Genomic DNA, 11,842 nt, shown 5'->3' on the forward strand with positions numbered 1-11,842 from the left:
CTCCCCCACTCTAGAATCGCAATTCATGATATATAATGTATATGGCCCCTGTCAAGACATAACCGCTTATTGTAGATCCTTGTTTAATTCTGCCCTCCTGCAACAAGATAATATCATCTTAGGGGGAGACCTCAATTTCTCACTGGGATATGTGAAATTTTGGGGCAATCAAGCTTAGGTGGATGCACTATATGTCTTCTTTGAAAATCTCCTGGAGTCCCATAGCTTTATTGACATCCCCTCAGCCAAAGTGCAACCCACCTGGAGGAACAATACAACTGGGGAAGCAAGCCTGGCCAGACGACTCGACAGATTCTTGACTAAGGAAGCCCTGGTCTATAGAGGAGCCCGTATTAGACAATGGGTGAGTTCAGGTGGTCTATCGGATCATCGACCCATCTATCTTGAGCTGCAGGATGTAACAGACAAAACCAAGGCCCCATTCAAATTTAACTCCACTTGGCTACATGATATGGAATACATCAAATTGGTGACTAATTTTTGGAAGGCAAACCCCCTAGGCTCATCTGGGAACCTTAGCCAGGACTTTTCACATAACATCAAGGAGATGAAAGGCCTATCCAAGGCATGAGCAATGAAGAAGAAGGAAGCAGACGATCTGATCCTCAAATCATCAAAGGAAGAAATCTTATCTTTTGAGGAGGATACAGGAGGCATTGTGATAACCCAGGAGAAAAGGGATAAGCACTCCACAACTCTGCTGAAGAGAACGCATATCTTAAGAGACAGAGAAGAGAGCTGGTGACTCTGAAGTCAGGTCATCTAGCTGAAGGAGGGGGATGACAATACAAAATTCTATCATAAACATTCCAACGGGAGAAAGGCCATTAATACCATATGGGAGCTCTAAGACTCTCAAGGACAAACCGCTCAATCCTTTAGAGAATTGGATACATTGGCATGCACTCACTTTCAAAATATATAGAAGGCTCCACCCAATGCTACCCTTGTGGAAGTAATGCATATCGTGCAACTCTTCCTAGGCTTTGTAGATCAAGATATAGAATAGGAACTGCTGCGGGAGGTTTCACTAGAAGAACTCGAAGCCACACTGAAGTGGCTAAAAAAAGATAAGAGTTTGGGGCCAGACAGCTGGACAGCAGAATTTTATATAGCTTTCTTTGAGGTTTTAGGAATGGACCTCCTGTGGCTAATAGAGGAAAGCAAAAGAAGTGGAAGGATCCTGGGAGGCCACAAGACTACCTTTATAGCCCTCATCCCCAAAGTTGACAAGCCCACCTCTTTTGATGATTTCAGACCAATCTCCTTATGCAATTGTATATACAATATCATAGCCAAGATTATTGCCAATTGCATTAAGCCTATTCTATCCCTCCATATATCCCGTGAACATTTTTCCTTTCTACACAATAGGCAGATACATGAGGCGATAGGAACTGCACAAGAACTGCTTCACTCTGTACAGCTCAGGAAGTTGAAAGGAATGATAATGAAGATAGACCTATCTAAAGTTTTTGACAGGGTCAACTAGCTATACCTCTGTATCCTTCATCAAGTGGATCATGAGCTGTATAACTGATGTACCTTACAATGTTCTCATAAATGGATTGGCCTCCCCCTTTCTTCACGCAGAGAGGGGACTCAGGCGGAGTTGCCCCCTGTCCCCACTACTGTTCCTTCTTATCGTGGAGAGCCTCAACCGAATTATAGGAGAAGAACATAGACAGGGGAGAATCAGGGGCATCAAAATATCTGATTCAGCTACATTGACTCATCTGCTCTTCGTGGATGATGTTCTCATTTTTCTCAATGGTGGCCTTGGTGGTCTCACCGCCCTACACCTTATTATGGGTACATTTCAAAAGGCCACGGGGATGTTGCTGAACAAATCAAAATCCGCCATAACAACACCAGGTTGCTCCCAGAACGAATAACTTTTTTCCTTAAGGATATTCCTCTTTATGACTCATCCTATAGAGGAAGGTTTAAGATATCTGGGTTACCGACTGAAGCCATTTGGCTATAAAATTGCAGATTGGATCTGACTCATTTCTAAAGTAGAAAAGCGTTTAAACATCTGGTACCATAAGTATCTATCCGGAGCTGGCAGGCTGGTACTGATAAAGTTGTTCTAGAAGCAACGCCTGTTTACTAGATGACCTTGGCTTGGATCCCTAGGGGCATTCTGAATAGGTTACAAAATATATGCTGCTGCTTTCTATGGAAGGGGAAACAGACAGGAAGAATATTTGCTTGAACTAAATGGGAATCTTTGGCAATGCCTAAGTGATGGGGTGGTTGGGGAATCAAGAGACTGGATACATTTTCCAAAGCACTTGCAACAAAGCTAGGATGGCAGCTACTCAATAATTGTAGCCTTTGGACGAAGGTTGTCACTTCCAAATATATCATCCCCTCAAACCCACTTGATTGGATCAGGCAAGGTCACAGATCTAACGGGAGCATATCAATCATTTGGAAGGCGGTAACAAAGACTACAGATCTGATAAGAAATGGCTTGACATGGAGGATTTGATCTGGTTCCCTGGTGCGCATAGGAGACGATCCTTGGGTGGGTTGTGGCAACGCACATAGACTTCCAATTGATTTGAGACTTCATTTAGCAGAACAAGGTATTACTCATATATGTCATATTGCGGATAACGACCGATCCTCATTGACACAGCAGGCTTGGAGATCTGGAGCAGCACTAAACATTCCCCCACCCTGGCAACAAGAATGGAGACACTAAATGTCTGCGTAAACGGATGCCCATATCAGGATATTGGAAGGGGATGATGAGCTCGTCTGGGCTTTTGCAAAACATGGTTATTATGCCCCTAAGACTGGATATTTAGTTCTTTTGGATCCCCTTAAGTCGGCTGCCCCTGAGCCGTGGTGGAACCTTTTATGGAAATTAAAAGCAGCCTCAAGATTGAAGTTGCTTATGTGGTCTATACTAAACAACAAAGTCCGGACAAGTGCAATCCTTATGAAAAGATCTTTCTTAGGGCCATTCTGGTGCCACCTCTGCAAAAACAATAACGAAGATACTCAACACCACTTTCTGTATTGTCCTGTTGCACAAGGGCTATGGAATGGCTTCCTCGCATCGCTCCCCATATCTAGCAGATGGCACGACAACAACTTAAAGGAAGCTTGGGAAAACTGGTGGAATGAATCCAAGGGAAAGGAAAGGAACATACTGCTAGTCATAAGCTAGGCGCTATGGATAGCCAGGAATCAAATAATCTTCCAACAAAAATCCCCCCACTGGCCTTTCATTCTAAACAGAGTATCCACAGAGTACCACATGATACCCGAAGAGACAACTCAAATCCAGCACAGGAGAATCGAGGCAGAAGTCATCAATCACTCCCTTCCATGGGCCTACTTTGATGGCTCAGCTCAGGAATCGGGATGTGGAGGAGGATATGTACTACATTTATTGGATACCCACTCTTTTAAAATAAAAATGGGGTTGGGTAGGGGAACAAACAATTATGTCGAGCTTCTAACTGCCAAATACCTTATACAACATGCATTACATAAGCATTGCACGAATTTTCAACTTTTTGGTGATTCAAAACTAGTTGTTAACTGGATCAATAAAAAACACATCGGCAATGCATATACATTGAAGCATATTCTGGATGAGATTCATAAACTTATCATTTCTTTTGACTCTTTTACTTGTCATCATATTTACAGGGAGCGGAACACCGTTGTTTACCACTTATCCAAAGAAGCAGTGACCAGGGATGACGACACCTGGATGATGTGTGAGGAAAAGGATGGTGTCGTTTATCAGGACTATCACGGAGCTTTTATAGATCCTGAATCTATCTGAGCAGCACTTCTAGAACATAATTTCATTTTTGATGCTTATCTTTTTGTTTATCTGTAAATAATTATCAGAATTTATCACTCCCTCTCTGCGAAGAGGTCAAACAGTTTACTTTTTTTTTTTTTTTTTTATCTCCATATACTCCCTGTGTGGAGGAATGCTGAAAGTTTCTTCCATTTTTGAATAGGCAAAGCCATACTTAAGTAATGCTTATGCATATGAAAAATGTAATTTTCTCCTATAATGAAAATTACGACTTTTTCCACGGGAAAAAAACTTTTATGGATATTTGGGTTTTACCATTTAAATTATTTGTTTGCTTTCTCTCTTTATGTTTATAAAAAAAAATAAAATTATTTAATATTTTTCTTAGGAGTTTAAATATGATAAATTTATTGTTATATATTTATGCATATGCTCATGTATGCATATTCTTATGGTCTTTCATGGTATTAACGCCTCTTTTCTAGATCTAAAATTGTTATGTAGATTTAATTCTCTAGATAAAATTCGTTGTATTTATTTTTTTAACATTAAGTATATTTATGGTATTCTTTAGATATAGTATTTTAGCACCTTAGATTAATTTTGAAGCCTTGCTTTTTACACATATTTAATTTTTTTTTCAATTACATGCTTGATTTCTTCATTTTCTAAGTATTATTTTCATCAAATATACCATTGTGATTGTATCTAGAGCATACAAATTAGTTAGGATTTACTAGTTGTCAAAATTGGTTTTCATTTGCTCTAGGTCTAATTAAAAGCCAATCAAAGATTAAGATAACTTCTCTACAAATATATAACCTAACTTTTTTGGGCACAATTTTATTTTTTTGGTGAGCCTAATGGTTGAGAAAATGTATCTTCTCGTAAAAGTTCATAGGTACAAACCTAGAGGAGGATTGGGTATGTAAACCTTTCTAGAATTAACAGTTAAATTACTGCATGGTGGAAGGGACCTTGTCCCACAAATAAGGATGTCTCGTACACCAATTTGGTGTCGTACTTGGTTGTGACCTTCAAATTAGATTATTTTTATTATTATAAAAAATATGAAAATCAATATTTCAAACAAAAGAGAAAACAAATGTTGCATATAATTTTTTTTGCCTCCCTACCCCTCCCATCTTAGTAGGAAGTTGTACATCGTAAGAATCCATATGAAACTAGATGGATTGTCCTTCCTCAATTAGCATGATATAACCTTTCCTTCATAAATAAATTGTATGATACACCATTCTAGAGTCATCTTGAACACCCTTCGTCTCACAATTGTAAGGCGCAGAAATTGGTTGTAAAAAATTATGTTTCTAATTTTCCCTCCTCTATAAATGTTATGCATGGATCTTTTGCACAACAACCTATTGATAGGTGGAAAAAGTCCTCCTACAACAAGGGATCATCACCCAATCAAGACCCTGGTTAGGCCTATACTTGTTTGGTGTACTGATGTCCACTTGTATGTGGACCGAATTGCCACCTAAAGAGATTACTCCTAAAAGGAGATTTTCGTTTAATCTTTCATGAATCTTAGCTGCAATTTTATTGAACATAAATAAAACTAGTATCCAGAAATATTTACTTGTGATTTGAAGTTGATCATTTTGAAAGTCATGGCATGAATAACTTTTAAAAGAAATAAAATAGTTCCTTGCTTGATGTTTCTATGTTGCTGAGGGCGAGGGGGGAGGGGGGGGTTAATGCTAAAGTCACGGGTTAAGAATCGTTTTTGAAGAGGAAAACACAAAAAAAAATGTTGGGTGGCATGTCTAAATCAATGTCAAGTGATATTCAATGAAATCAAATCAAAGAAAAAGGTAAGTATTTTCAAGTAAAATGGAAAGAAAAGGATTTTTTTTTCAAAGTGAATGGACGCATGAAACACACGAAACACGTGATTTGGGGTTGTGTTGTTGGCTAAACCAACTACCATGTAGTGAAGGTATCGGCAACGAAAATGTCACACATTTCGACTTTGTTACCCACTAAAATAATGGAATTTAATTAAAATTTTGTTGATGCTCTTCTTATTATGTAAAGGATCGGCAACTGCATGAATTCCAATACTATTGGGTAGAGAAGTAACATAATAGTACCAGTGTCAGAGCACACTCAAAATATGTAAAGGACCTCGTTCTCCCACATATATTCTATCCTCGACACAGTAAAAGATCCACACAAGGAAACATAACATTGCAAGCATTAGAGCACCCTTGCAATATGCAAATGGCCCTCTTTTTCCACACATACTCTTCTGCATAGTACAAACTATGCACAAGGAAACATAATAATATTAATTAGAAATTTTTTCAGGTCCTGTTCTCCCCTTCCCCTCCCCTCCTTTGCCTATGCAAAAGACCTGCAACCACAAAAAATAATAATATTAATTGGAGATTTATTCAACCCGTCTTCCTCCCTCGGACTTATACAAAGGACATGCAATTGCATCAATTCTAACATCATTGCACAAAACACTAACATCATAATGCTCGTATTAGAGAACTCGCCAATGAAATGACCACTCAAAAAATTAATTTTATTTTTATTTTAAAATGAATTGTTAAATATAGACAAATATCGAAAATAAAATACCCTCTAAAAAAATTATATCCTATTAAAAGTCAATGTACTTATTGAAAATTGAAAATAATAATTATTGAAAATTAAAAAACTATTTAAAAAACAAAAACAAAAAAATAAACATCTTTCATTAAAATTAAAATTGCAAAAACACATTAAAATGAAACAAAGTCAATCCAAACATCTTTAATTAGAATTAAAATTAAAATAAAACAAAGTCAATCCACTTGCACATAAAAACAAATAAATGCTCTAGTACTAACAAAAGCAGAGAATAATAAAATAGTTCATTGCCCGATGTTTCTATGTTTGGTGTCGGGGAGTTTTTAGCGCTAAAGTATCAGCGAAAAAATCATTTTTGAATTAAAAAAAATACAAAACAAAACTAATTGTAACTCGGAAGTTAGGTGGCATGTAACAATCAGTGGCAAAACAGTGTTCAATGAAATCAAATCAAATCCAAAGAAAAAGGTAGATCTTTTCCAGCAAAAGAAAAAGAAAGTGGGGTGGCATGGTATAATCGGTGGCAAAGCCGTATTCAATGAAATCAAATCAAAAGAAAAAAGTAAGTCTTTTCCAGCAAAGCCGAAAGAAAAAGAATCAATTTTTTTTAAAGCGAAAGGGACAGACAGACACAAACACGTGATGTGGGGCCGTCTCGATGGCTAAACCAACTTTCGAGCAAAGCCGAAAGAAAAGGTGACGTGGGGCCTGTCGTACAAAAATGGCGTAGACTTCTTGGGGCTCTATTACCCACTAAAACTATGGAAGGTTTTTAATTAAATTTTATCTAATAATTAAATTAACAATAATAGACAAATGGTTAGATGTTTTGGTCATTACATAAGTAATTGTGTCCATGAATTTGACAGTGCATTGCAGTTTTGTTTATTGGTTTGGCAAGTATTGAGAGACATTGAATTGCAGTTTTGTTTACTGGTTTGGCAAGTATTGAGAGATAGAGATAGAGCCACACAGTGCCAACGGCCTCAGAAGCAACTGGTGTATTGGGTGCGCATTCCCCATCTTTTCTGTTCTGCTCTGCATCCCATGGCATCTTCCTCCAAATCGGCATCCGCCTCCGCCTCCACCTCCACCCCCGTCTCCACCTCCACAGCGGATGGTAAACCGTTAAATATAGAGACAGAGATAGAGCCACACAGTGCCAACGGCCTTAGAAGCAACTGGTGTATTGAGTGGGCATTCTCCATCTTTTCTGTTCTGTTCTGCATCCCATGGCATCTTCCTCCAAATCGGCATCCGCCTCCGCCTCCGCCTCCGCCTCCGCCTCCACAGCGGATGGCATCTTCCACCAAATCCGCATCCGCATCCGCCTCCGCCTCCACAACGGATGACAACACCTACTACGCGTTCGATGTGTTCCTCAATCACAGAGGCTCTGATGGTTACACGATTGCCAGCCATCTTTACGATCGCCTCACGGATCATGGATTGCGAGTCTTCCTGGACAGGGAAGAAATGGAGAAGGGGGAAGAATTAACACCTCAGATAGAGGGTGCTATTAGAGCTTCCTCGGTTAATATAGCTATTTTTTCTCCCCAATATTGCCAATCACACTGGTGCCTGAAGGAGCTGGTGCTCATGCTGGAGTGCAAGCGGGCGAAGGAGGCGAAGGAGACGGAGGAGACGAAGGGTTCAACTATTCTTCCCATATTCTTCCATGTCGAGCCTTCAGTACTTAGATGGACGGAGGGAGAAAAGGGAGTGTATGGTGAAGCCCTGAGCTCGCTCCAAAAAAAGAAAAATTCCGATTCTCAACCACGATACGATCCGGAAATCATTCGAAAATGGAAGAAGGCTCTCCATGACGTAGCAGAAATTAGCGGTTACGAGTTGGATGGGAAGAAGTCGTATAATGGGTTAGGACTCTTCTCTCCCTCTTCCTTTCTGATCGTTTTTTCCATCAGTCTCATTCATATAGGTATGTCATACTTTATCTACTTTTCTTACTAGTGAGTTTATTTTTTATATTATTCAGTGATGAGAGTAAGCTGCTGAAAGATGTCGTCGAAAAAGTGCGGAAATTAGTTCCAAAACCACCCCCGAATGTCTGCAAATATCCGACTGGATTGAAAGAGAAAGTTGAAGATTTTGAAAGAGTGTTATTACAGCAGCATGAAACTGGGAAGGCTAAGGTTGTAGGAATTGTCGGAGGTGGGGGGATTGGTAAAACGACCCTTGCAAAAGAGTTCTTTAAGCTCAAGAAGGAAGAGTACCGTCGTTCCAGCTTGTTATTAAATGTCAGAGAAAACGACTCTAGAGGAAAACTAAAGAAATTGCAGAGACAACTTATTAAGCAGTTGAGTCAGAAGGATGAGGAAATATACAGCACTGACGAAGGTATCACTCTTCTTGAAAAACATCTCCCACATTGGCACGCCCTTCTCATTTTAGATGATGTGGATGATGTAAAGCAGCTGCGCGCATTGCTTCCGGTTTTACCAGAGAAGGATAGCTTAATTCTAGTAACATCCCGTGATAAAAGTGTACTTCAAATTATTGAAGATCCATTTATTTACACTCTCGAAGGCCTCAGTCTACAACACTCCGTAGAGCTCTTCTGCTGGCACGCCTTCGATCAACCTGGTCCTCCTGATGCAGTATTTGAGCATCTGGTTAATAAGTTTGTGGATGCCTCCGGTAAATTGCCATTATCTCTTAGTGTCATCGGGGCGCTTCTTCGTGGGAAGAATCCTAAGCAATGGAAAGAGCTATTGCATAAAATCCGTAAAACTCTTCCCACGCAGATACAAAAGATACTGGAAATTAGCTACGAGAGTCTGGATGATGAAGAAAAGAAGTTATTCTTAGACGTTGCCTGTTTCTTCGTAGGAGGAGACATGGATACAGCCATGATGATATGGGAGGACTCGGGGTGGGCAGCATCGCTGGGTCTGGAGACTCTACGGAACAAGCACCTCGTGGAGGTGGAGGTGGTCGCCGTTTCGAAGGAAAGAGCACGCTATGTTGAAGGAGTACGTTGCGGATCCTATTATGAAAAATGTATGGTGGAATGCATAAGAATGCATGACCACCTGAGAGACATGGGCAGATATCTGGCGGACAAAGAACCTTCGCTTCGTCGTATTTGGAGCGTAACCGAAAACCTTTCGGACATGTCGCCTGTACGTATTGAAGTATTAGACCGACTTTCAAAATAGTGTTGTGATGTGTCAAATTTGAATTCCTAAACTTTGCAAAATGTCAATATTATTTCTAACTGTTTCCCGATAACAATTTAGGTGGGAGTAATAAGAAATTCGGACGAACGCGATCGTCGAGTCGATGAGCTGAGGCGGAGGGCGCGGCGGAGGCCGTTTTACTATCAGGGTTCTTGTGTGGAAGGCGTATTCAACGTTGAACAGCCACCGCAACTCATATTGCTCTGGTGCTATCGCTGTCCGGACTCCTCCCTTGCTCCAAATATTTCAACAAAGAATTTAAGAGTTTTACATATAGAGGGAAACAATCTGGAAACACTTGGGCATCTTGAATCTGAGGTAGGTAGTCATGTAATTGATTGGCGAAAGGTTGTTTTTGTTTTCCTTTATTATTAAAATTGCTTTGCTGTTTTAACATACCACGATGCACGAAGTTGAAATAGAGGGAGCATTGCAGGCACCTCGGGAGCTGAGGGAGTTGTACATCGCTGGTGATAGGCTACCAAAGATTCCACGGTCCATAGGGCAGCTGCGGCGCCTCGAGAAGGTTGTCCTCAAGAGTGAGAAGGGTATAGTGTCGTTCGAGACTTTGCCCCATGAATTCTGTCAGCTAGCGTCTTTGAAACACTTGGAATTACAAGAAAAAGGTTTGAAATCATTGCCAAAGTCTTTTGGGCACTTGAGCAGCCTCCAGCATATTAACTTGTCTGGCTGCGAGGAATTGTGTGAGTTCCCAGGATCCTTTGGGAATCTAACCAATCTCCAGCATATTGACTTGTCTTTGTGCCTCCAATTGGAGACCCTCCCAAATACTTTCGGAAATTTAATACAACTTAAATTTCTGAGTTTGCGACACTGTGCGTGTTTGACCATACCAAGCGAAGCTCTGGGGAACATCACCACACTTGAACACTTAAATCTTGTAGGTTTCTTCCGAGAATTGCCTCCCCAACTTACATCTCAACGGTTCTTGCAAGAATTGCATTTGTCATCTTCAGAATTGCCAGAAGCTATCGGAAACCTAAGTAATTTGAAAATTCTGTCCGTAGAAAGCTTTGACTTGGAAATGCTGCCATCTTCGTTCGGTGATCTAAGGAGCTTGGAGGAGTTGGAGTTCCATTGGTGCCCCTTCAAAGGTTTCCCTGGACCTATTAGAAAGCTGACTCAGTTGAAAAAGTTAGCACTCAATATAGATTTTAAACAGTCAAAGATAACAGAATGGCTCTCTGGATTGCCAACAACACTTGAAATATTAGAGATTAGCGGGTGCAAAGAAATGGAGGAGCTGTCAGGTCTGGGAAGATTGAAATCTTTGGAGGATTTGAAGATATCTTCATGTCGTGGGCTGAAGCGCATACACGGGTTGGCACCGCTAACAAAGCTTCAAAGGCTCGACGTTTCCATGAACGAGGAGTTAGAAGAGCTGCCCGGCATTGAGGGTTCCAAGTCTTTGGAGGAGGTTAATGCCTTTGGTTGTCCCAAACTGAAGCGGGAATATGAGAGTTCACATAGAACGTGTGGATATTGGTTCGGGTGACGCACATAAATATTGTAGACTTAAAATCCAATGTGTTAGGGTTATTTACAAAAGTTGTATTTGGTTCTTTCCTATGTCCTTCTGTGCACTACATTATGGTTCTTTCCCATGTCCTTTTGTGCAGTAGATCAAAGCAATCTGTTTGTCTACCACGTATGATGACGTTTTAATCAATTTAATGTTTTGATCATATATATTTGTCCCCCGAAGCCACACCTGTCCTCACAACAAACCTCTTATATCTGTTTTCACTATGATGAAAATTGTGAATTGTGATAGCATGCCAGCGACCATCTATTTGGTTTGTGTCAAGTTTAGTCTCAACAGGTTTTAAATGCAAATTTTTTTTTGATGTAAAGAGAAAAGTGTCTTGTTAAAATTATATGGTAGAATTTTTATCAATATTATTAAACCAATTAATGTAGATTATTATTAAAAAATTATTGACACGAAAATTTTAAAATTGGATTGTAAGACCCTTTTTTAATAAAAATAAAAAAATATATATATAAAAAAACTCAACCGTGTAATTCTAAATCGAAAATTTAAATTTAAATATATTTAATTTAGTTTATATTTAATTTTATATAATTAAAATTAATTTGTTATATATTTCAATTTAATATTAACTTTATAAATTATTATTGTTATTATTATTTATATTTTATAATATGTTTTTATTGTAAGAATGTGTTTAGTGTTTGTTTCGTA

General features: G+C 39.3%; 1 protein-coding gene across 1 annotated transcript; it reads left to right on the forward strand.

Annotated features, from left to right (window-relative positions):
* Positions 1 to 7,254: 7,254 nt before the first annotated feature.
* On the forward strand, positions 7,255 to 11,320 carry LOC149210158 (putative disease resistance protein At4g11170). The gene is made up of 4 exons (XM_089394363.1): positions 7,255 to 8,292; positions 8,412 to 9,558; positions 9,676 to 9,933; positions 10,052 to 11,320. Exons 1-4 carry the CDS (start codon positions 7,463 to 7,465, stop codon positions 11,129 to 11,131), a joined length of 3,315 nt encoding a protein of 1,104 aa, XP_089250489.1. The 5' UTR covers positions 7,255 to 7,462; the 3' UTR covers positions 11,132 to 11,320.
* The last annotated feature ends 522 nt before the right edge of the window (positions 11,321 to 11,842 follow it).

The sequence above is a fragment of the Pinus tabuliformis genome, chromosome 1_2, assembly GCF_031772625.1.
Source record: "Pinus tabuliformis cultivar Carrire ecotype Pingquan chromosome 1_2, CPIR1, whole genome shotgun sequence".
Taxonomy (NCBI): Eukaryota; Viridiplantae; Streptophyta; class Pinopsida; order Pinales; family Pinaceae; genus Pinus; species Pinus tabuliformis.